Raw genomic sequence first — 26,558 nt, forward strand, 5'->3', positions numbered from 1 at the left:
TCTCTCACCCCTATCTCTCTCTCTCTCTCTCTCTCTCTCTCTCTCTCTCTCTCTCTCTCTCTCTCTCTCTCTCTCTCTCTCTCTCTCTCTCTCTCTCTCTCTCTCTCTCTCTCTCTCTCTCTCTCTCTCTCTCTCTCTCTCTCTCTCTCTCTCTCTCTCTCTCTCTCTCTCACCCCTATCCCTCTCTCTCTCTCACCCCTATCCCTCTCTCTCTCTCACCCCTATCCCTCTCTCTCTCTCTCTCTCACCCCTATCCCTCTCTCTCACCCCTATCCCTCTCTCTCTCTCTCACCCCTATCCCTCTCTCTCTCTCTCTCACCCCTATCCCTCTCTCTCTCTCTCTCTCTCACCCCTATCCCCCTCTCTCTCTCTCTCACCCCTATCCCCCCTCTCTCTCTCTCTCTCTCACCCCTATCCCCCCCTCTCTCTCTCTCTCTCTCTCTCTCTCTCTCTCTCTCTCTCTCTCTCTCACCCCTATCCCTCTCTCTCTCTCTCTCACCCCTATCCCTCTCTCTCTCTCTCTCTCACCCCTATCCCTCTCTCTCTCTCTCTCTCACCCCTATCCCTCTCTCTCTCTCACCCCTATCCCCCTCTCTCTCTCTCTCTCACCCCTATCCCCCTCTCTCTCTCTCTCTCACCCCTATCCCCCTCTCTCTCTCTCTCTCACCCCTATCCCCTCTCTCTCTCTCTCTCTCTCTCACCCCTATCCCCCTCTCTCTCTCTCTCTCTCTCTCTCTCTCTCTCTCTCTCTCTCTCTCTCTCTCCGCCTCTCTCTCTCCGCCTCTCTCTCTCTCTCTCTCTCTCTCTCTCTCACCCCTATCCCTCTCTCTCTCACCCCTATCCCTCTCTCTCTCTCACCCCTATCCCTCTCTCTCTCACCCCTATCCCTCTCTCTCTCTCTCTCACCCCTATCCCCCCCTCTCTCTCTCTCTCACCCCTATCCCTCTCTCTCTCTCACCCCTATCCCTCTCTCTCTCTCTCACCCCTATCCCTCTCTCTCACCCCTATCCCTCTCTCTCACCCCTATCCCTCTCTCTCTCTTACCCCTATCCCTCTCTCTCTCTCACCCCTATCCCTCTCTCTCTCTCTCACCCCTATCCCTCTCTCTCTCTCTCTCTCTCACCCCTATCCCTCTCTCTCTCTCTCTCTCACCCCTATCCCTCTCTCTCTCTCTCTCACCCCTATCCCTCTCTCTCTCTCTCACCCCTATCCCTCTCTCTCTCTCTCTCTCTCTCACCCCTATCCCCCTCTCTCTCTCTCTCTCTCTCACCCCTATCCCCCCCTCTCTCTCTCCCACCCCTATCCCCCCTCTCCTCTCTCACCCCTATCCCACCCCCCTCTCTCTCTCTCTCTTTCTCTCTCTCTCACCCCTATCCATCTCTCTCTCTCTCACCCCTATCCCTCTCTCTCTCTCTCTCTCACCCCTATCCCTCTCTCACCCCTATCCCTCTCTCTCTCTCTCACCCCTATCCCTCTCTCTCTCTCACCCCTATCCCTCTCTCTCTCTCTCACCCCTATCCCCCTCTCTCTCTCTCTCTCTCTCACCCCTATCCCCCCCTCTCTCTCTCCCACCCCTATCTCTCTCTCTCTCTCTCTCTCTCTCTCTCTCTCTCTCTCTCTCTCTCTCTCTCTCTCTCTCTCTCTCTCTCTCTCTCTCTCTCTCTCACCTCCTATCTCTCTTTCTCTCTCTCACCCATATCCCTCCTCTCTTTTCCCCCACCCCTCCTCTCTTCTCCCCCACCCCTCCTCCCCCCAGTTGTTCATTCTCATGAGGACCACCTGCTCCACTATTGGTACATTGCCTTTTTACCATCTGTCACCTCAATATCTTCCAAGTGCCAAATTAATAATAATTAGCATGCATTCCATTTCAACTGCCGTTGTGTTGTCTTGATTCACTTCCTTATTCTGCACATCAGCTCTCACGGAGCTCTTTTACTGCAAGTTTAAAAAAAACAATTGAGGTTTGAAAATTAAATCATGCTCAACGGTCCTCGTTGACTGAAGCATAGTAAATCACTCCTGAGCAACAGAAGAAACCAGAAGCAACAGAAGCAAATCAATGGTTCAACTTTCACGGAACATGAAATGGAAAGCATCACACCAATCATGCAGCAGAGTTGTACCGAGGAGTAAAGGTAAGGGTGCCATTAGAGACGGTCATCGTGGACCGACGAGAAACTCACCGGCCTAAAATTATTGGTGTACACTTCGGCCTTCAAAAACGCCTGCAGATCTCGTACGTTGCTCAGGGTGGCACTCATGCCGACAATTTGGATTGACTCTGCAACATAAATTTCACACGAGCAACAATGGCAGCCGTTCTGGCGACTTCTTTCATATGCAGCACGTGACTGTGGGAAGCATCATTTGCTGGAGGTGCAGTTGTGACACCGATTAAGTGCCCCTTGTTGGTGAGAACAGGAATTTGCAACTTGTTCAGGATGCCGGCGATAACTAGCCCACTCTTCGTCAAGGACACCGTGGGATCTTTAACATCCACCAAATAAGGTCGGCAGACAGGATGCCCAGTTTAATGCCCATCAGAGGAAAGGCACCACAAATGGATTCAACGGATTCTTATCTCAGAGTCGTTAAACAAATGAATTTGACAAAATAATCAGTTTCAGTAGGATCAAACCAATTAAAAACAACATCCGTGTTCTACCACATAGTATGTAATGAAGGTGAAAGATGTATCCGAGTCGGAATGGCAAGGAAAACAAGCCAGAAGTGTGCGTCAAACTATGTAGGCATTCCCCGCCGTGCCGTTTATTTATCTACAAAGTCGAGAAGACCTACTTGCAGCAAATAAAATCTTGGCCAGTGCCATCTCCAGGCGGGCCCCTCTGCTGCCACCTTCTCCAAGCATGTGCAACTGAGCAGGAAGAAAAGCACGCGGTGGGAGCATTGTTTCAGCAAAGGGTCCCGTTGGCCGCCGGTAGCAAAACACTTACCTCATGCTTACACAGTACAGTGTGGCTCAGCATGTGGCCAGCTCATCCCGCAACACACAGTCAGGGTCACAGGTTGGCAACAATTCATCAAAACAACCTCGATCCCTTTGTTGTGGTTGGAAATGCAAGATAACCATGACCACAAAAAATAAAAATAAAAAATAAAAAAAACTACACGCACTGCAGGAATTTTTTTGTCTTTGAGCATCGTAAGGCAAATCCCGACAGCACAAATGGGTTGAAACAGCCAAGGACATGCAGGCGAGGGGGTGAGAACAGCATGGGATCTGTAAGTAGGGTAGCATTCCAATATCCACAAACATGTCCTTTTGTAACTCATTTAACGACACAAAAACCGAGTTCCCAAACCACCACCACGACCAGCCATAACAACCTCAAGGTGGCATTCATGTAATGAACTTAATTGGCCTCCAAAATAATTAGCTCTTGTTCGTCAATTTTAATATGGGTGCTACTTATTGGCAAGACCAATCGATGATAGACGCTGACAGTGGAGGCTTCACCAAAGCAACGCAAAATATATTTCAACACTCCTCACGTATAAAGGGCTTAATACGAATTCCGATCGACCTGTTGAGCATTCTCATCTCAACCGATGACGCATGGTGTTCAGAACCTAGGTTTAAATTCCCTGTACAAAAAATTCTGATTGTTCATCGTCCACTTCTGTCCTTGTAAATCACATCAAAGTGCAATGGTGTCTGCAAATGTCTCTCAAAATGTGGCATTCAAACTCCACTTGGAGTCTCACGTAAACATCAAAACAAAGAGGACACAACACATTAGAAGTTGGGACAAACCTTCACAGAGTTCAGTCAAATGTGACTTTACGGCATCAATTGCCTGGCCTGTGAAGAACTGTCTTCTGAGTTGCTTGGTGTTGATGGTTCATCAGTCATCACTGACAAAACTTGGTCTCAATATGCTGTCATGGTGAATCTACTCTAATAAATAGAGCTTGTGTGGCTGTAGCTATGTCAGCAATAGTCACTTGCCGATTGGTAACGGTACTGACCAATTAGGTGTTCCCGTTTTTCCCAGCATTGTTATTGTGTCTACCTGCGTCAGCAAACAACGGTCCAGAGGTGGTGCAGTAAACATGCTTTCCTCACCTCGTGTTTCCTCACCTCGTGTTTCCTCACCTCTTACAGCGGTGATTGGAGTGCAGCGTCTATCACAAGCTTTCCTCACCTCGTGACTCATCCTGTTGATTACTACATTGATTGCTTCACTGTCCTTAACAATTTTACGTTTCTTTGACATCCCGGATGCTAAGCGGCCATCCGTGTTCGGTGGGCCGATGCCCAGATGGATGGCCCTGATGGTACCCACTGGTGTCTTAAAATGGGTGGTGACCCTTAAAATTGGGGATTTCTTTTTGAATCCTCTTTTTATCAGCTCAAAAATGTATTTAGGTGGTGCTTCCTTCCTGAAGCATAACGAGGGCAACAAAGTAGTCAAGTAACCAAACGCAACCCTTTGGTATGGCAAATAAACAGGGCAAAAGCACAATATTCCATCTGTTTTCTGTATCTTCCCATAGGGTAGCGAGCTAAAAACATAGCGAGCTTCTGTACCGAGCTACAAACACATATTGCTGAACAAACTCTCTTCTCAAGTCTGAAACCGACTCACAACATTCAAACAGGCCTGCCGTATACAAATCGGACACTCGGATTGGAGTTGTGTATCTCACGACTCAACGAGAAGTTTGTGAGGCTGACGACAATAGGGTCAAGTCCTCAACGCTTAAGACTCGGGTCTTTGAAACCCGTGACTCAAAAGGGTCATTCCGTGCCAACTCACCTAAATGTCAAAAACCTCCCCAGGTCACCTCCTCAGATTTTGCTGGAAACATTCTTAAATGTAGATCTATATGGCTCTACCCACCATGCAAAAGATTAGCTTTCAATTCCTCAGTTTAAAAAATATCTATCTCTAGAGACCTTTGAAATTTGGCCCTAAAAATGCCAAATGTGAAAAACGCATTTTTTTTTCAATTTCAGGGGCTTATAATTTTATAATGGACTCCTCGAGAAAGTTAATATTGCAAATATTTACTAATTGGCATCCAAATTTTTCAATTATGGCATCAGATAGCCTCTGGGATGCATATTTCTCACTCTATAGAAAGCTAAAAATTGCTTTTGGGCAAAAACTAGCTAAAATAAGGTGAAACTATAGGAGCCCTCCTGAAAATATGGAACTAGAATTTTTTCCTCATAACACAGTGATTATAGGGTCATTATCTATCCATAGATACATTTTTGTTTGGATAATACAGTTAGGTGATGAATTATAAAAGTTTTACCATAAGCCCTTGCCTCCGAGGGCTCTAAAATTGACCAATTTTATCCCCTGGTTTGAGCATGTGGCTAGGGGTTTAGGATCTTAATTTTTTTTCTAAAGATTGCTTTTTTCTAAATTTTCTAAAGATTTCTAAAGATTTTTCTAAAGATCTAAAGGAAAAAATTCTAAGTTGTTCCATATTTTCAGGAGGGCTCCTAAAGTTTCACCTTATTTTAGCTCATTTTGGCCAAAAAGCCATTTTTTGCTTCCTATAGAGTGAGAAATATGCATCCCAGAAGCTATCTGATGCCATAATTGAAAAATTTGGATGCCAATTAGTAAATATTTGCAATACAGTCATGCGCCACTTAACGACGGAGTTACGTTCTGAGAAACGCGTCGTTAAGCGACGTCGTCGTTGTGTGAACATAATTTTATTTTTTTCGTTTTCGAACATCATTTTCGAACATCGTACTTTCACAAAACTAGACACCTAGGCTATATGGTGTAGCCTATTGCTCCTCAGATACAAACCTGTGCAGCATGTTACTCTACTGAATACTGTCGGCAATTGTAACACACATCCAAGAGAGATGGAAGACACGTTAGTTTTACCTTTGTGCTGTTCATGATGGCCATCGGTGTTGTTAGCAGCAGCTTACAATGTCCTCTCACATCGATTATAGCCATGCTGTGTGAATAAATAGCGTTCGGATTTTATAAATATGTAATCATTGCCTCGATGTTTTAATTTACAAATGAAGAAACGAGCACCTGTCAATTGTGATATATATTTTCGGAACAGTGCGATTGTTTTAACAACATAAAAAGCTTCACTTAAAACAAATTGGTGTTTAAATTTCGACTAACAACAACGATTTATTTGTGGAATTCTTCAACTCAAAGGTAATTTACTTGCTAGAAGGTAAACGTGCAAACATTGGTTCAGTTTGAAAGCCGATTTCCTTGAATCCCGATTTAGCACGATCCTGTTTTTTTTCGAGATGACATTTTATGGACCTCAACGATCGCATTATAACAGGGCCACACTGTCGTTTATTATCATTATGAGGTATTATGTACTGTACAATGTACATAATTCTACGTGCTATTTTTATACGACTGGCAGCGCTACGTCGGCTCCATTACTCGGCGATAGGAATTTTTCAGCTACATTTTTTTTTCATTTTTTTTTTTCAGAGCTGGCAGATCCGTCGTATATGCGATCCGTCGTTGCCCGGAACGTCGTTAAGCGGCGTATGACTGTATTAAATTTCTAGAGGAATCCATTATAAAATTATAAGCCCCTGAAATTGAAAAAAATTCGTTTTTCACATTTGGCATTTTTAGGGCCAAATTTCAAAGGTCTCTAGAGATAGATATTTTTTAAACTATGAGGAATTGAAAGCTAATCTTTTGCATGGTGGGTAGAGCCATATAGATCTACATTTAAGAATTTTTCCAGCAAAATCTGAGGAGGCGACCTGGGGACCCTTAGGTGAGTTGGCACGGAATGACCTGAAAGATATTTTTCAGTTATTTGACATTCAGTTGTGCGGATTATGTGCAATATTCCAAGAAAGGGTAATTAAAGTCAACAAAATGCGATGGGCGGTGACAGGTTTGCATGAGATCCTATTCCTTACTCATTCAAATGTGATCACTAGTCATTTGCATCTCATCTCTATTCCATTAAAGATCTTTTCCACTCCACCCAATTTTTTATTTCTCCAATCCGCACCCATCCCAAATCATTCAGTCCCTTAATCCTCTTATCACACAAACACACAAATGATGAATTGTTTTTGGCCATTTTGAAAGTGGTGACGAATGTTTAACCATCATGTTGAACATTACTGTCACGTCCAAACTTGTATTGTGAAACTTGCCAAAGGGAAAGAACCTGATGAGACAGAAAAAGGAGAAAACAGAGGACAGGAAATGCACACCTCATCAACCACGACTAGGCCAATCTCCCCGAGTCGACCGGCCTCCAGCATGGAGATCACGAGGCTGTGCGCCTTCTCAATGGTCCCGACGTACAGAGATCGCTTTTGGCGGCGCTTACGGGGCGGAATGTGGCCCCTTCCTCCTGCATACTCCTCCACAAAGAAATCCAGCTCCAAGCCAAAGACTGAAAGCCCTCGTATCTACCCCAAGAAAGGATGAGTTGGGGGGGGGGGGTATGAAGATGCGGAGGAGACAGAAAAGGCCATTTGGTGCATTGTGCCTACATTATAAAACCAATCCCATTCATTTGATATTGCCAGTTAATTTTATACACAATTATACATCACTGTTTTGCTAATATTTATCAATTATCTAAAGTGCCCATGGCATAAGAGGAAAGGATTTTTAGGATCGTTTACATTCCCATGATCACAGATGGAACAGACAGGTTAACACGCCTTCTGAAGGGTTGCCTTAACTCCATCACATTTCCTCTTCCCAGGAACTACATCAGAAGGAAAAACTTATCACAGGAGATTCCTTCCACATTGGAAGCAGAAGCAGAAACAAAATCCTGCCATGCTGTGTGTTTACCTGAACGACATTCAATTAGCAGGTGCAGGGCTGATTTACCCATTGCTAAAATCATTCACATGTGGCTTCAATATCACACGACCTTGCTGCACTTACCTTCTCTTGAACCAAAGCCACATACGGCAGGATGAGTAAAGCATCTCGTCGCCTGCATAAAATTTCTTGGAGCATCACGACCTCAGCCACCAGGGTTTTGCCACCGCTCGTCGGTAGGGAGTAGATGAGGTTCTTGTGCTGCCGAAGCGGTTCAAGTGACAGACACGTGTGCTGCCAATCTGTACGAGTGGACATCTTTAAGGTCCTTCAAAACAGGGCACCGTCTTAACAGGTGATTGTGACACGTGTTACAGAGTATCGTAGTGCAAATGCCACTGTTGGACAGTGTTGGACCACATCCTCAAAAATTACTGGAGGTGGGTCAAATTTTACCTGAACTTTCACTTGTGCTGAAAATTAAGACAGTGGCAAGTGAGGCAAAGAGCATGGAATAGTAAATAGGTTTGAAATTCCTTCCAAATAAATACATCAAACCCATTGACATATTTTACAGATAACTACCTGCACAGTAATGGCACGCGATGTGCTGCAAGGAAAAGTCCAAGTCAAATTTCAACCACCCTCGTACGAGGTAGGGCGAGCTAGAGTTGCTGTTGACATTATCGTCCGGGCCAGCAGGATAGCTTAGAGATATGCACACTCTGCCCTAAACTGTCGAGTACGAGTTCAAACCCCGACTCAGCTGTAAACTGTTGTCCTGGCATTTCACATTCAGGGAGAGGCATCAATGTGTGTGCTGTCCTTCGGAGTCGGTGAGTTATCATCGGCACCCTCAACAAAGGACAGATTCTTTCCTGGACTGCAGGAAACAAGTGGTCCGTTTTTCTTGGAGTATCCTTGACACTTGGTTACACCCATTGCTATCTTCGAATATGGTTGCGATATGGGAAGCAGCTTAAAATTGACCCGGTAGTTTACAAGTGCTCCGTAAACGGTTCTTTTCAGATTACAAGGGAAAGCAATTATTAATCATTATTATTATTATTATTATTTCACACTATAACCTAATTATTACTATAGTTCATATTACCATCTCGAGCGATGCTCGCAAGAATGACTTTGCAGACCCTCGCCAGGACTTGTTTTGTGTGGTGTATTTTATGTGGCAAATAAATGGAAGGATGTACCAAATGAAAGGTCTAAATGGACTAGATGTAAATGTATAAAGGTTAAAGGTCTGAAAAGTTGTAAAGGTCAAATGGTCTGACGGTCTAAAGGTTGAAAGGTCAAAAGGTCTGAAATGGTCCATTGGGTCTTTAAAGATCGAAGGGGTCTAAAGAGTGTAATTTAAGGTCAAAAGACTTGGAATTGTCTGAAGGAGTCTAAAAAGGTCTTAAAGTGTCTAAAAAGGGTATAAAGGTTAAATGGGTCGACAGGGTAGAAAGGAGTCGAAGGGTCCTCAGGGTTCTGAAGGGCCAAAGAGGATCTAAAGGGTCTTTGAGGTCCAAGGGTTCGCAAGGGTGTAACGGGGTCCAAAGGTTCTTAGGGATTTTAGAGATCTTAAGGTTATCAAGGGTCGAATGCAATTCATATACATACTCATGTTCTGTGTGGACAAACAAACAGACAAACCCAAATGCAATACCCTCTCCTTTGGCAAGAGAATGGCACTCAGCAGAGCACGTACCTCCGCCAGGCTCAACAGTTTACGTTTGGCTACAGAATATGAACAGGATATGAATCCGGACCTCAACCAAAATGTAATCGGCTTGTTCTCGTCCCCGAACCAACTCATCCACCTAATTGTCACAACCCATACGTAACTTTATGAAATATCACGCTATGTATCATTTTTGGCCCCATCTCAATGGTGAAGAATCGCTTTAAAATTCTAGGATTTGAACCACCCAGACCCCGGATCTTCACCACAATTGAATCAATTCTTCCTCGTCACACACTCAAATTATCCACCAAGTTTCGTCTGAATCTGTCCCCAACATTTGGAGATATCATGCTCACAGACAGACAAATAAGAGACAGACAGACACACAGGGTTGAAAACATAACCTCTGTCCACCTTTGAGGGGGAGGAAATAAACAAACCAAGCAAATGGTTAAACCTTCCAACAGAAAAGCAGGTAAAACATGAATCTTAACTCTCCATGCCATCGGGACACTTTGGGATGGCAAAAAAAAAAAAACCAGAGAAAGAAGAAGAAACAAATGCTACCTAAAGAAAGAAAGGCAAGTTACACATAAAATCCCCCAAACCCAAATGGGAAAAAAAAAACAAAAAAACTGCATTTCTGCAACAAAGGTAAACAAACAACCGTCGTTGAAGGACTCTCACCATAAAGATGTTTAATGCCTCGTTGCTGCTCAATTAGCTCCTGCACCTTGCTGGGGAGTCCGTAGAACGGGCCCTCGTTAAGCTGACTGTTACTTTTCTCGGCTGCCACCGCAGCCTGGATCTCACGGGTCACAGCCATCTCACGGAGTTTCTTGGTGTGCGAGATCGATGGGATGGCCCCGAGCGCATTGCTGCTCAGAACGCCTTTGATTTTATCGCCGATACTCCTTTTGTTCGCAGCCACGGACACGGTGTCGTTGTTCGCAGCCACGGGCACGGTGTCGGCAGTTTTGCGCTTGACTGTGGTCTGCACACTTGGTACTTCTGCTGTTTTGAGGTTTCTGCTTCTTCCTTCCAGCAAACCGCAAGCACCAACCCTGCTTTGGTTGTTCAGATTTATGCATTTGTTATCAATTAATTTATCTTTTTTCAGAAGTATTTTGGGAAGATCATTTTCTTTTTTTCTCACCCCATTGTTAACCCCAGTCAAGCCGTCACTAGACGTCATTTCGGATTCTTCACCACGGTGCAAAGACTTCACTGTATCTACAGTATCATGGCTTACAGCGTTATGAACATCCCTGATGCACTCCTCTGTAATTGAATCCCTTTGTGCACCACTTTGTACACACTGTTGAGCAGAACGATTGCCCTCATTCTCTGGCTTGGTTATCAATAGGCAATGTTTCCTTTCGGTGTTGCATTCCAGAGATACAATTTTGCGTTTCCCAACATTGTTGTCCATCGATTTCTCCGCATTCTCAGCTGATCCTAATATCTGCGGAGATATCGAAAAGTCTTCGACACGAGTTTCATCATCACGTTGAATCCCGAATTCCTCCTCCATGCTGCAGAAGTTGGAATCGTGAAGAATGCTGTCGTACTCGTACTCGTACTCGACAAACATGTCATTGTCACTGTTTTCTCCATCCTGGGTACAGTAGCAGGTGTAAGAATGTTTCTACTCATTTCCTGATAAACAGTGATCTTAAACTCATGGGGGAACTTGTACATAAATTACCTACAAGATAAGTTACATTAGTAGACAATGGACAAATTGACACTGCATAGTATATAGGATTTGAACTGGAAATCCCAGCAACAGCAACCATTAGCTCAACAGGGAATGGCAAACAGGCCAGCTCGATGATTCAACAACGTCGGAGTATTTTAGCACAATTATTCGTTTTCACTATAATCGCCGAAAGCATGGGAATTTCCATATTACAGCACAGCGGACAGCTAGCACTACTTTTCCTTGAACACAATGAAGGATTTCCAAGGAACTTGGATGCAGGAGGCCATTTGGCCCATCACACTGATGTGGGTATGAAAGAAGACACAAGGAACATCAAATTAAATTTGTTACTTTAATGCAGGAACAAATACAACTTCTCAGATGTTCAGCAAAAGAGATAAATGAACAATGGGGGGGGGGGCAGGGGTGGGGGAGAGTGAAGGGAACTCGAGCAAAGCTTACCTCCTTCAAAGGCAGAGCTTCCACATTATTCAGCAGTGACTTGAAATCATTGTCCGTGCCACAGGAGATTCCAAACGATGCAACTTCTGATGGATAATGACGCTTCGCATCCAGGTGGACAAGGTGGGAGTCTGACTCCTGGATTGCTAATCCATGACTCACAGGGACAGCGTCCCGCACGAGCAACTTGTCCTTCATGGTGGTGACATCTACGCTCTCATGGCATAATTTCCTGTCCAACCGAACTCGACGCCGTATGACTGGAGTTTGTGACCCCGACACTCTGGTAACAGAAAATTCTCACTCGGTCCTTAATATCGCCATATTACATCTCCACATCAGCCCTACAAAGAAAGGAAAGAAGTAAATAATTGAAAAAGAGGGAAATTACAAGAAAATTACACAGGTGAGGCCATTCAGCCCATCATGCCTGCACCACATCAACACCACCCCAATTTATCAACACAAGAGCAAAAGAAGAAAACGAAAAATGTTTTTAATTTTTTTTTTTAAATAAAGTGTTTTTGTATTGTAGGTTTTTTTGAAGTTTTTGACATTTTTGTATTTTTTTTAGCATGTATATATATATATATATATTCATATAATTTTTTTCCTCAGGGGAGGGGGCATGTACTTCGTTGAAAAAACACATCATCAACCACCCCCCCTCCACCCCCCCTTGATGAGAGCCCCACCGACAGCACTCCGTACACATGCACACAATCACCCATCAATACTCAAGCTACCAAAAAGTCCAACATCACCATACCCCTCTATCGCCATAAGTTCCAGGTACCTATCTCATTCAATTTAAACTTATCTACTTTCTCTGCTGCCACTACCTTTCCAGGGAGACCATTCCATGCATTAACTACTCTCTGAGTGAAAGTCCTCTGCCTTGCTACCATCTTAACTCTCCTCTTCTTTACTCTCAGGCTGTGGCCCTTGGTCCAATCACTGTCTACTCTGTTGAATAATTCATCTGCACTTATTTTATCAATACCTTTCATTATCTTAAACATCTCCACCATATCTCCTCGTTACCGCCTCCTTTCTAGTGTATAAAGCCCTGTCTCATTCAGCCAATCCTTGTAGCTGAGTCGAGCTTGGCTCGGAATCGATCTAGTAGCCCTGCGTATCATTGAAAAAGTAAAGAAACGGCAATGGCGGAGACACGTAGCAAAAATGAATCATCTTTATGGATCCCAAGGAACAATAAAAATAACTAAAAATAACTCTTCTGAGAAGGATGGTGGGAGTAAACTGGTAGCACAGTGTCTGAAAGCTATAGGTAAAGCTAAGGGTGTTGAGTTGTATTCATAGGGTGATATGTTATTAATCAAAAAAGGTTGTGTTAATGCCGTATTGGAATGTTGTGAGACCTCATCTAGAATATTATGTCGAATTTCCATCTCTATACAGGGGTTTCCTTATTTTTTAGAGTAGGAGGCTCCCATTAAAAAGTAGCAGGTTGCCATCACCGCGAGCGAAGCGAGCGCAGCTGTATGGCCAGGATCCAGGGCCCTTGGCGGGCCCTGGAAGCCGGAGGATCCTGGATGTCTGGAGATGCATTCTAGCATGATTTCTGACATGAAATAGTTCTCATATTATCATGCTGTTGGGGTGGAAAACTCCACAAAAACAGGTGGTTAGGCCTATACTGGATGTAGTTGCATTAACATACTGACTGACTGACTGGTTGACTGATATTCAGCTATACTGTATAGTTAGTTCAAGCAACTTTTAGACAGGGTTCATTGATTTAAGGCCATGGTTTAGGGCACACCAAGGTGTCTGGAAGATGGAGTATCTAAGCACTTTAAAAGAGAGGCATTTTATCACCATTTGAGCCATACCTCAGTTCTTAATAGGGAGATAATACTGCACATGGTGGAGTACAGTGAGCAATCTGAAGTAATTTATCTGCTTATTTACTGATTACTGATTATTTACATAATCTGATTCGCAATCTGCTTATTTACTGTATTATGTTTCTTGCCCAGAATACAAAAAATGCCATGTTGGGTTTCACTGTAAACCAACCAATACAATCCTGTTTTGCCACAGTGTGTAACTGAATCTGTCAGCCATTCATGGCTAAATTTCGATTTCGCTTTCTGTCTTTCTATTTCAGTATGACTTAATTTCCAACATTGTAACTGTTGGCATTTGTAAACTGTGTGGATACGTTCTGCTTCTGAGAATAAGTCTCCCAAAAATTTATTGATTACATCCTGGCCAGGACCTTCATTAGGTGAAAATGTATCAAGATCTTTTCACTACACATAGAGACATCATGAGATCGATTAATGGGGGAGCTACATGTTAAAGTTTCTTCTACCATTAAAGAACGAGATGATTCAGACTGTATGCCAGAGTTAATTAGTTCAGAGAATGTTAATGAGTTGGCTGCAGTAGATGGTGTCACTGGATCAGGAACTGCAAGTTGATTTTCTTGCAGAGAGGGTGACAAAATCCTGGCAGATTCAGAAAGTGAGAAAGAGTTCGCCAGTTGATTTACAGTGGGATGGTTGACTGGTTCAGGAGAGGGAGAGCAGACTGGTCCAGAAACAGGGAGAGGTTCAGGTGCAGGGACAGGGAGAGATTCAGGTTCAGAGACTGGGAGAGATTCAGGTTCAGAGACTGGGAGAGATTCAGGTTCAGAGACTGGGAGAGTTTCAGGTGGAGGGACAGGGAGAAGTTCAGGTGGAGGGACAGGGAGAGGTTCAGGGAATTCTGCAAAGAGCAAATATTTAAATGTACATGTGCTGTATACTTGTGAATTGATAAGTTTCCCATGCTATCATTTTTAATGTGGCCCACACCCCACTCACTAAATGTAATGAAAACTGCTTGGATGTTAAGTAGTGGAGTAACTGAAAATATTCCAAATGCATTCATCACTGTGAGAAACTGCTTTTCAAAAGGGCCACCTCAAACAATGACAACACCTAAACTTCACAACTCCATAAATATATGATTTCAAAATTTAGCATAGGGAAGCTAAATATTATATTTGTAAATTTTCTTTCATTCATTTTATGCATATTTTCCCTCTTCGATTTCATTTTACTTTGTTAAATATTGTTTATTATTATCAACCTCCGCTATCGAAGATCGGAGGTTACTGTTTTCACCCTTTTCTGTTTGTTTGTTATCTTGCCAAAACGAAGTTTTTGCAAGATATGTTAGTCAGCTTTTTTTTTTTTAAATTAATTAATTTATTTTTGTTTGTCTGTAATCACGTATAAAAAATTCTGCATGGCACAGTTATCATTGGAAATTTTTGTAACTTCGCATATCAGAAGGCCTATAGAGGTCCCTTTCAGCACACAAAAATTTGAAGGTCAAGGTCAAAGGTCAAGGTCACTTTGTCGCAATTCAGGGAGTCGACGAAACCCTTATTTTTTGAGTAATTTAATCGAATAGTCTCCAAACTTTATGGGAATGTAGTATATGGTCTGGCGCTCAGCTGATTAGTTTTTGGTGGCGATTGGCCTTGACCTTCATGGTTAGCACCTGAGGTCAAACATATTTGACCCCAAGGTCAAATTTTCAAGTTTTAGGAACCATATCGTGTAGTACCTCAAATTGAACACCTCGATGAGTGCTTTCTAGATATGTCAAGCTTGAGACATTATGACGTCATTTGGTGACGTTATGAGGGAAACACATATTTTTCATGGTTACTCTGTAGAACTATTCTCATCGGAATCTCTCGTAGGCAGATATTCCTCAAGGAGTCGCTCCTGGTGGATAGCAGCTCTGTTCACCTCAGTGTGACCTTAAAGAAGTCACACGTGGTCACCTTTTGGCAAGATACAGGTCACCCTTCGGGTGACATTGGTTTTATTTGTTTGTTTTTTTTGTTTGTGAACAGTATTACGGAAAAACTCCTCGACGGATTTCGACGAAACTTGGTGGGAGGGGGGGGTTAGGTATGGTCCAACGATCATGCTATTAGATTTTGGACTTTGTCCCCCCCCCCCCACCAAAAAAAAAATTGTTAAAGAAAAAAATTTTTTTTTTTGCATTTCTACATGTTTTAAGTGATTTCCAACCCCCCCCAAAGAATTTAGAGGAAAAAAAAATTTTGCAACTTTTTTTTAAACAAAATTTCGATTTCTTTTTTTTACATTTCTGCATGTTTTAAGTGATTTCCAACCCCCCCCAAAAAACCATTTTTACCCCCCACAAAAAAATAGAAAATTTTTTTTTGCATTTCTACATGTTTTAAGTGATTTCCACCCCCCAATAAAATTGTGAGAAAAAAAAATTTTTTTTTTTGCATTTCTACATGTTTTCAGTGATTTCCAACCCCCCCCCCCCCAAAAAAAAAATGGAGAAAAGAACTATAACTGTCAGCACGGTTGACATCATATTTAATGAATAAGATATAAGGTTCACTTGAGTGACCCAGCAGTATTGGCAGCGGAGGTTTTGCATTCTACCGAGTGCTCCATCTCTAGTTGTGTTTTGTTTTGCTTTAATAAACAGCTCAAACTAATAACTTAAGACTAGTTTATTGTTTGAAAATGATTGATAAACATGTATTTAACTTCACTCGTTTTCTGATAATTTCTTTATTCGACGTCAGCTCGCTTCAATCACAGTCAACCAATCAAACAGTCTTCGTGTGAATACTGCGTCACAGTCACAATACCAATTTTGTTAAACTTCCACCTTACATTACACTGAACAACAAAAATTTTTTACTGGAGATGTGTAAAGTGATTTAGACTAATTTGGGTATGCTGATTTCAAAAATCATAACCGTTTTGCTGTATCACGTCAGGATTTTCAGTAACAGAAATATTCCCATTGCCTAGAAGTCAGGATTTCAATGAAATTTACAAAAATTCATTTATTCATTTATTTCATCATGAATGCTTCAAAATTATAGAAATTACAGAAAAACTCCACTAGAATGTAATTAAAAATGCTTTAGGCATTTGGCTTTGCGTTTGTGCTGCTCTGTGTCAGTTTCACGATGCAGGAACCAGCAGAAATAGCCCATCATGTTCGGGTTGTGCCGCCCTTGGTAACGCGTCTCCATGAGTGAAATCTCTTGGTGGAATCGCTCGCCGTGCTCGTCCGAGACTGCTCCCAAGTTGTCAGGGAAGAAGTTCAGGTGCTGGTGTAGGAAATGGATTTTCAGGGACATCCTGGAGCCAAGTTTCCTGAAGGACTCCAGCAGCTGCTGCACTATTTCTTCATAGTTGTCCGCGCGCTCGTTCCCCAAGAAGTTGTCCGTCACAGCTTTGAAGCTCCTCCACGCTGCCAGCTCTTTGGGGTTTAGAGTTGTCGGAAAAGTTTCGTCCTTCATAATCTGTCGGATTTGCGGTCCAACAAAGACACCAGCCTTGATCTTGGCCTCCGACAAGGTGTTGCCAAACTTTTCCTTGAGGTAAAAACCCACGCCCATTCAGATCCATTGCCCGTACAAAACTTTTCATCAAGCCGAGCTTTATGTGGAGTGGTGGAAGGAAAACCTTGGCTGGGTCGACAAGGGCGACATGCTTCACGTTGTGTCGACCAGGTACATGCTCTTTTCGCTCTTCCCAATCTTTCTTCGTCCAGTGATTCTTGTCGTCTCTGCTATCCCAGAGACAAAGGAAGCACATGTATTTCGTGTAGCCTGACTGCAGCCCTAACACCAGCGCCACCACTTTCAAGTCTCTGCAGATGTGCCAGTTGAAGTCATTGTACTTGATGGAATCAAGCAGCTGCCGCATAGTCTCATAGGTCTCTGTCATGCCGAACGCGTGAGCCAGTGGGACTGATGGTTTCTCGTTGCCATTGTGGAGCAAAACAGCCTTCAAGCTGTTCTTCCCCGAGTCGATGAAGAGGCGCCAGTCTGCAGGATCGTGTCTTCCATCTCAAAGAACTCAGCCATGTCTCTGTGACGTGCTCTGAACAAGGATATCTTGGTGTTAGGTTCAAGTAGATTCCACTGCTGCAGCCTTGATCCAAGCAGCTCTGCCTTCGCCTTTGACAGCGAGAGATCTCTTACAAGATCATTTAAGTCTCCCTGGTTCAGAAGGTGTGATTCTTGAGTGTCGGGTTCAAAAGGTTCATCATCACCATCCTCTTCACCATTGCTTACAGCTATGTTCTGATCAGCTGGAGGTGTTGGAACGGGGTTCTCGTCATCATGAGGCACAGGTTTACGAGCAGAGACGCAGTCAGCGTACTTGATGTGACCTTTATTCTTCTTGTTGAAGCCGGCGATGCTTGTGCAGCAGAAATAACAATTATCATGATGATTCTGCGGCTCACGCCATATCATGGGCACCGCAAATGGCATGCTCGCGTGCTTGCCCACAAACCACTGAGTCAAGGTTGTGTGACAGCTTGTGCAGCGGATGTGTGGTGCCCAGCTCTGTTCTTGGTCCCCCACCTTACACCCGAAGTAGTGAAAGTAGGCGGCCTTCATTTTCACTGCTGTAGATATACTTCGCTGTTGATCTTTTTTGGTATACCGACCACAGACATAACAGAAGTTGTCAGGATGATTGGTACAGGAACGCCTACTCATCTTTATCTGAAAGAAAGAAATATAACACAAGTTAACAACAATTGTACGAAATAGACATGTTAAAGACATATGTAAATTTCATTGAAATCCTGACTTCTAGGCAATGGGAATATTTCTGTTCCTGAAAATCCTGACGTGATACAGCAAAACGGTTATGATTTTTGAAATCAGCATACCCAAATTAGTCTTAATCACTTTACACATCTCCAGTAAAAAAATTTTTTTGAAATTTGTTGTTCAGTGTTATCCGCCAATATCGTGTTGTTATACCGTCAAGAAAATCTCGCAAGTCTATGGTACATGCATGTACCTGCGGTACCAGTATTCAGTTGGCCAGTTCACAGCTGCTCATACTTGGCCTTCACTTCAGTGAATAAATGGCGATTTTCAGTGCAAATAACCACGAATAATAACATGTACAAAATCTGCTTTAAGCTTATAGGCTAATTACTTTATAAATTAAAAAGGCACAACGGGTGACCGTGTATTTTGGAGCCGCATCACTTGACAGAAGCTCAACATGGACTCGGTGAAACACGTGTTTCGTGAAACAACAACAACGTCGCACTCGCGAGAGTGCAAGTTTAGATCCATTACTGATGGCCAGAAGCTTACCTCCCATGTCTTTGGACTTCTTCGAAAATCCAAAGTCAAACAGGGATTTTCGTTTCGATGCCATCGTTTCGGCACCGAAACTGCGAGGCCTACAAAGTTTATTTTCTTGAGGTCATTGCTGTATGGAATCAGGGTATCAGGCCAACTCCAAAACGAGGCTAAAGCAGAGAACTCTCCATTGCAGGAGGCGGTTTTCGCTAATTGTGTTATTTTTAGTTCAGTGTTGTGCTCGACCTGGCGAGAGTACTAACAGTAAAAGTAAGCCCGCTTTTAGCGAAATACTCATGTGTTTTCGTCTCGGATTTCAAAACAGGGGGTGTAGAGATTTCGTGTGACAAAAAAAAAAAAAAATTGATAAATCGGCGCTGAAGTAGGCGGCAACCTTTGACATTTTTTCTCTGAGTAGACGGCTGCGGGTCGCCGGTAACCGGCTTCTAAGGAAACCCCTGTCTATATCTGAGGAAGGACATAGCCACCAAAGAGAGGCAGCGTGCCGATTGATGACCTGAGCGTCCCAAACTGATTAAGATAGCATGGGCTTTGCCAGGTGGGCAGGGGTTCAGAAGTGGGGTTTGGCTAGGTAGTTTGAATGTGGGATCAATTGGGGGGGAGAGGAGGGGTCGAGGTGGTGGAGATGATGCAGAGAAGAAGGTTGGAAGTGTTGTGTGTGCAGGAGACCAGATGGAAAGGAGACAGGGTGAGGATCTTGGTAAGGGGGTACAAGACATTGCACATGGGTGGGGATGGAATGAATAATGGCATGGGACGAATAGTATCTGAAGAGATCAGCAAGCAGGTGGGCAGAGTGTAAAGATAGTTATGGCATGGGCAGTGGTACAGAGGCAAATGGTGTGTTTTATGTCGGTATATGGGCCACAAACGGGAAGGACTGGGGCAGAGAAGAAGGAATTCAGGGACACACTGGAGAGGATGATGGGAATGGTTGAGCTGGAGGTGATGCTGTGCATTGTGGGGGACTTTAACACACATGTGGGAGTAGCGGAGCCGGGTGAAGAGGAATGTGTTAGTAAAAATTTTTGGGGAACGAGGAATAGAGAGGGTTGATAGCTGGTGGAGCTGGTGGCGAGGAATGGGATTGTCACAGCTGGTTCATGCTTTCAAAAGTGAGAAAACCACAAGATTACCTACAGGAGGTAATCTTTTAGCTCTCATACGAGCCTCGACCAAGGTATACAAAAAAAAAAAGAAAAAAAAGGAGTGGACAACATAAAACAGAATTGGATTTTGTGGTGGCAAGATAGCGACAGTTGTGGATGGTTAAGGATTGCAAGGCAGTGGCAGGAGAGCATGTTACCATCCAGCACAAGCTTATGGTACAGATGAAGAAAAGGAGGGAGGTTAAGAGCAGGTGGGTCGGAGGATTATTAGGTGGGGGAAGTGCAGGGGAAACGTCGTCAGAGAATACAAGGAGATGATGAGGGGCAGGTATGAGCAACTTAGCAAAGAAGTGAAAGGTTTGGAGGAGGAGTGGAAGAAGTATGGAGAGGAGTTTCGGAGAATTGCAGAAGTCTTGTGTGGAAGGCCATCAAGAAAGGGTGCATCGTCGAGGGATATAAACCAGGTATGGTGGATGGAGGAGGTAGCGAAGGCAGTTGGTGAAAAGGAGGAGTTTTGGAAGATAGAGAAGATCAAGGAGAGGGGGAGGCAGCCGGATGTGTGGTTGCAGCACCTGTATGGGCAGAAGAAGAAAGCAGCAAGGAGAGCTGTCGATAAGGCGAGGAATGATATGGAAGAGGAGGTGTACAACAAGTTGGAAGAGGATTGTGGGAGGAGGATAATCTCCAAATTGGCTGGTGACGGTGACATGAGAGGAGGGGCGGTGATTTAGAATGGTGGCGGAAGGCTAGTGACAGAGATGGGGGGGCAGTAATGAAGAAGTGGGAAGAATATCTCAAAGAGCTGTTGAACCGAGAAGGAAGCAACGGTGAGCAGCAGCTATCATGTTATGAGCAGCAGCTATCATGTTATGTGCAGCAGCAAGTAGAGTACGTGGAGATCACGGAAGAGGAAGTGCGGCCGGCATTGAAGAGGATGAATAAAGGAAGAGCACCAGCCATTGATGAGGTGTATACAAAGATGATAACATAATTGCAGCAGGAGAAGTTGGAGATAGTTGGACGGAGAGGCTGTTGAATATATGTATGAGCGAGGGTTCAATTCCGGAGGATTGTAGGACAGGGTTAATGGTGCTGATATGGAAGTGGAAGGGAGATGTTGAATATCCGGGGATCAAGAACAGGGGCATTGCGCTCCTTTGTCATGTCATGAAGGTGCTGGAGAGGATTCTGGATGGGAGGATAAGGAAGAGTGTGGAGATGGCGATCAGAGAAGAGCAGCAGGGGTTTAGAAAGGGTAATGGGATGACAGATGGGATGTTCGTGCTGAGACAGCTGGTGCAGAAGAGGGTGGAGGTGCAAGGTGAAATGGCATTGGGATTTGTGGACCTGGAGACGTTGATGACTGTCCCGGGAGATGATGATGATGGCAACACTGAGATGGATGGGAGTGCTCGAAGCAGAAGTGAGGTGAGTAGAAGGGATGTACAAGGGAATGAAGGGAAGAGTCTTAGTTGGTCCTGGGATGTCTGAGGAGCTGAGCATGAACATCGGTTTGAGGCAGGGAGTCGCTCTCAGCACACTAGTGTTTATCATGATGATTGAGCTGGTAAGCAGGAAGGTGAACGTGAGGGGTAACATGGAGAGGATGTGGCATGCGCACAATCTGGCTTTTGTGGTGGAGAGCGGGCGGAAGACGCAGGAAGTACTGGGGGAGTGGAAGGAGGCATTTTGGGAAGCATGAACTGACGATGCGTATGGAAAAGACTGAGGTGATGTGGGTCGAGCAGCAGAGAAAATAAATTAATATCAGGTTAGAGTGGTAGGAGATCAGACAGGGAAATAGGTTTGAATATTTGGAGGAACAGTGAATGGCGATGGTAAGTCCCGAGGCAGAGGTGCAGAGGAGGACTCAGGTGGGTGTGAATGCGTGGAGGGGGGTGGAGGGAGTAATGGCAGACAAAGATATCAAGAAAATTGATAGGGAAGGTTCTGATGTCGTGTATCATGCCAGCCTACCTTTATGGTCTGGAGACGGTGGCACTGACAGAAAGAAAACACCAGACTAACAGAGGCTGCAGGTTTGCAAGAACCACTGGGTTAGGAGGATTGCGAGAGTGAAGAGGTTGGATAGGAGGAGGAGGATGGATGAACTGAGGGAGTCGATTGGTGTGCAGATGAGCTTGACGGGAAGATTGTTGAAATGCCAGCTGAGATGGGCTGGACACTTGATGCGGATGGGGGACGAGAGAATGGATAAGAGAGTGGATAAGTTGAGGGAGCAAGGTAGGAGGGAAAGAGATAGACCATGATTGAGATGGGAGGATTGTGTGAGGAGGAATATCTGTAAGGTAGGGGTGGTTGGAGAGTAGACAGAGTTGGTTGAGGACAGAGGGAAATGCAGGAGTATCATGATCAAGGCAGGGAAGAAGCTTGGTGCCATGAGACCTGACCACTTATACAGGGATGAGGAGGAGAAGAAGAAGAGAGGGTGCAGCATTGGGTGATGAGATTAATTCCGGGCCGAGCTACACTCAACTATGAGCGACTGAATGAGACAGGACTTTTTACATGAGAAAAGAGGCAATTGCAAGGGGATATGATAGAGAAAACAATGGGTATAGACAAAATGAGTCAAACGTTTTTCAGCAGAATGGACAGTGACAGAACCACGTACCTCAGTTCGAGTGAAGAAGATGAGAGTTAGGATGGTAGTGAGGCAGAATCAGAGGTGTTTCACGAAGAGGCTGGTGGTCTTTCACCAACGAGGCTGGTGATGAAAATTGATGCAAGTGATGAAGCATGGACCTTGCTATGTTGATGATGTCAGGGCACACAATGAAAGTTAGCCATACGATACAGTATCCTGGGCGGCATGCTGACGAGCAGCTGTATTGTGATCCTTCAGACATTCAAATGCCGTATTGTGATCCCGTGACATTGCCTTTGCGAGGAGAGTTTGAGGATGCCCCTGTGGAGAGTGTGGGTACTGAGAGGGTTCATCAAGGTCAGCCCGTTCTGAAACGTCTCTGTAAGAGCCATCAAAAACAGTGGCGCCCGTGAAACGAGACAAGTAGCTGGTTGGCTGACACCAGGACGCAGCCGGCTGTGGTCAGCATTCTGACTTGGAGGAAGTTATGGACCGTGAGAGGCATAAGAACAATCTAGTGCTGTATAATGTTGTGCAGTCCAAAGCTTCAAGAAGTAGTGGCAGACAACTAGAAGATCATCACGGATGGACATGGAATAACGGGTGTGTCAGTCGACAGGGTATTGAGGCTGGGTGACCTATAAACCAGAACAGACAGGTAAAGCCACATGTATTATTGGTTCAGCCGACCAATGGAAGAAAGGTGAAAGACATTCTATACTCTGCAAAGAACCTTAGAGGAACGGAGAAGTGGGCAGAGACACATGTGGCTCAAGACCTAACACAATCAACGAAATGAGAAGAAAAAGCTTAGCGATGAAATCCAAAAGAGGAGAAGAGATTGAGAAGAAAGCCTGATTGTATATCAAGGAAGAATCCAAGTGAGGAAGACACCTCGTCATCAGAAAGAATGTGACAGGAGAGGGAGAGGTGAGCAAATCAGTAAACCTGAAGCACCAGTGAGAACAGATGAGTCTTCCTCACTTGGATTATCAGCAGCAAATGACGAGGCAGCTGGTCCATGTCCATAAGCATCAGAAGGTAGTTCTAGCCTCCGAGCACCTGACCGTGTTTCATGCAGCACATAAGCTTCAGGAAGTGGGTTTAGCAACGAAGCATTGGAAAATGGTTCCAGTCCCCAAGCACCTGGGGAGAATTCCAGTCCACAAAGACTAGGTAGCAGTGGAAGGGAAAATATTCAGGACACTGGAATGAAATACAATTTGAGGGTGTGACACACCAATGCGGATTCGTTACCGAATAAAATGCATCAACTGAAACTACTTGCAGGAAAATATGATCCTGACATTGTAATAGTAACATAAGCTGCACCAAAAGCAAGTGTGTTTGGACTGTTAGCTATACCAGTCGTGATTGCCGAGTATGATATGCTATCAAACTCGGACACAGCACAGATTAAAAGACAAACTGCAATCTACACCAACGCTGAACTCCAGCAACTCACTTCAGACTACCAAGAAGCTGTGTGGTGTAAGATTATGGTTCAGGCAAATAGCAGCATACTCAGGCGGAGACTGTCGAGCGGCAGAACAAATTCCGAGTTACTTCATCGTCTCAAGAGGTGACAAACACATCCTCAGAGTAGGAGATCCAAAGTTGGCATTCAAGTATTCAACAAGAGCACCCAGCACACAAGTTGTTAGGCAGGAACGTTTATACACAAACATGCAACAGAACCTACAAGGTATTGAAATGGTCAGAAGCTTTACGTGTTGGACCTTGTCATCACCAAGATATTTGACATCATTAACTCGGTTGATTACCTGCCACCACTGGAATGACAGACTCAGAAATCTGAGTTGTGGGCCGGGGGTCGGTGGCAAGAACGACCGTTATGTGGGGAAAATTACGTCGTCTCCACCAGACTCCCCGGAATTGTAGGCCGTCACTCAGGATAATTCCGTGAGCCACGGGTTGCAGAACCGACCGTGATCACCAATATCTCGATCGCGTGGCACAGGGATATTTGTCGAGAGCCAAAGTACCTAAGTATCCACGCAATCTCGTCTACCGGGGATCCACGCCCTCGGAACGCCTGGTCAAACCGGATTTACTCTACTGGCAGCGGTAAATTCACACTACCGACTACCGCTTTTCCACCTACCTTTCCAGCTCGTTGCAGTCGAGCGAAGCCTGCCCAGGACGTCCCGGCTATGATAGACCGATTACCGGGGATGAAACCCCGCTTAAACTCAGACCTGGATCATGCTGGACCAATGTAAGAATGGACAGAAACGGACTGGGAACATTTCTAATAAAGGTTTATTAACAGTAAAAAGACACAGGCAAGACAACGCGGATATGCAAGGAATATTTACAAGGATTCAAGCACTTACACAGTTCTACTTAAAGACGGGCCCACACACAGACACACACACACAAAAAGAAAAGAAACCCCAGTCTTTATTTTACCCTCGCAGCTGTAAAGAAAGACAAGCTGGGGGTCAGAGTTCGTGGTTACCTGGTCGTTGAAGGAAGGGAGTCTCTGTAATGCAGCTCCTGCTAAAGGTCGTCGGGGCACAGTTCGGGAGTTCGTGCAAGACTCGTGGCTCGTGGCGGGGCTCGTGTGGCGAATAGTCGGGGTCAACAGAACTCCTCTCAACAGCCACCGCAAACAAACTCGGCCGCTCCTCTCAGCCACCGTGAACCAACTGGGCCGCTCACCGTGAAAACTCTCTTGCTCACTCCGAGAGTCTCGGAGATACATCTCCTTCCTCTACAGGGAGGGGCTCTTGGCGAAAAAAAAACCTCGCTGTCCGCCTCTAATTGGCCAAGATCCTACTGGCACAGCCTTTCTGGGCGGGATTTTGGCCATGAGAGGGCAAAGCTGCCCATCCCCTCCACACGCGTTTAAGGAAGGTGGATGGTGGTGAAGCCACGATTGCATGTGGAACGTTTGTGGAAGGTGGAGGGTGGTGAAGCTGCCTCGAACATCCTCGGGAATCCGTCTCAGGCAAAGGTGCGCTGTGGTCCGCGAACTGAGGGTGCAAGCGTGATGGTACCGTGGATCGCAATGGGGGATGTAAAAATAAAAGAAAGCGATTTATTAACCTAACTAATAGACGTCGCAACGCACACCATTGATTCTCCCACTAGACAGAAAGGAAAGGGACCTGACTACACATGTACTTAACGGGATAACTGACTTTTGGGACCTGTATGTTGAATGCAAATGGTTTCCAGATCTGTATGTATGTATATATATATATATATATATATATATATATATATATATATATATATATATATATATATATATATATATATATATATATATATATATATATATATATATATATATATGAAAGCTCTTTCTAACTACTGACCGACTGATAGACTCTCACTCACTCACTGATCAAGCTCAGAACCTTCTGGGTGATGTAGAAAGCTGAAATTTTGAATGCTGACAGACATCGAGGCTGGCACATGGAGGAAAACAAACAAACAAGTACAACCATTGGAAAGTGTCCATAAATGTAAAATAAATAAATGAAAAATTAAATGCAGGTGAGTGACCCAAGGCAATGGGGAAGCACGGAAATTTTGCGTGTCGATGGACATCGAAGCAGATAACCAGGAAAAAAATAAAATAAATCACAAAACCGCCAGAATGCATCCGTAAATGAAAATCTAAATAAATGAAAATAAATAAATGAAAAATTAAATGCAGGTGAGTGACCCGAAGCAATGGGGAAGCATAGTTCGTATGCTTACACAATGTGCATAACCCACGAGACTATATATATATATATATATATAGCCTGGTGTTGGCGCAGTGGTTAGGGCAACGGCTTGGGATCCAAAAGGTCCTGAGTTCAAGCCCCGTTGGGCCACTGAATTAATACACCAGGGGGTTGACTCAGCCTGTCATCCTTCCGAGGTCGTCGAAGTGAGTACCAGTATACTGGGCTGGTGTATACCCCGGTTTAAATAGGTGTACCATATCACTGTGTCGTAAGAGGCGACCAGGGTTGTGTCAGGAAGGGCATCCGGTGTAAAACATGTGCCAAATCACTATGC

The 26,558-nt window shown here is 44.4% G+C and overlaps 1 protein-coding gene across 7 annotated transcripts in view; it reads right to left on the bottom strand.

Moving 5' to 3' along the window:
- Positions 1 to 26,558, bottom strand: part of LOC147015630 (helicase POLQ-like) — a 46,603-nt gene that overhangs the window by 14,045 nt on the left and 6,000 nt on the right. For 5 of the 7 annotated variants that reach the window (XR_015050388.1, XM_085850568.1, XM_085850567.1 and 2 more), the window contains exons 2-7: positions 11,639 to 11,982; positions 10,159 to 11,089; positions 7,908 to 8,086; positions 7,217 to 7,417; positions 2,803 to 2,878; positions 2,187 to 2,284 (exon numbers count right to left, since the gene is read on the bottom strand). Coding sequence is in view for 6 of the 7 variants with exons in the window: in XM_085850568.1 (XP_085706694.1) it covers positions 2,187 to 2,284; positions 2,803 to 2,878; positions 7,217 to 7,417; positions 7,908 to 8,086; positions 10,159 to 11,089; positions 11,639 to 11,836 (1,683 nt within the window). In the remaining variant the exon portion in view is untranslated. Of the gene's footprint in view, positions 1 to 2,186; positions 2,285 to 2,802; positions 2,879 to 7,216; positions 7,418 to 7,907; positions 8,087 to 10,158; positions 11,090 to 11,638; positions 11,983 to 22,544; positions 22,563 to 24,999; positions 25,517 to 26,558 lie in introns of those variants that run through there. The other 2 variants (XM_085850565.1, XM_085850566.1) reach the window with 2 other exon arrangements.

The sequence above is a fragment of the Eptatretus burgeri genome, chromosome 12, assembly GCF_056783735.1.
Source record: "Eptatretus burgeri isolate ZD-2024b chromosome 12, Ebu_testis_v1, whole genome shotgun sequence".
In the NCBI taxonomy this organism is placed as follows: Eukaryota; Metazoa; Chordata; class Myxini; order Myxiniformes; family Myxinidae; genus Eptatretus; species Eptatretus burgeri.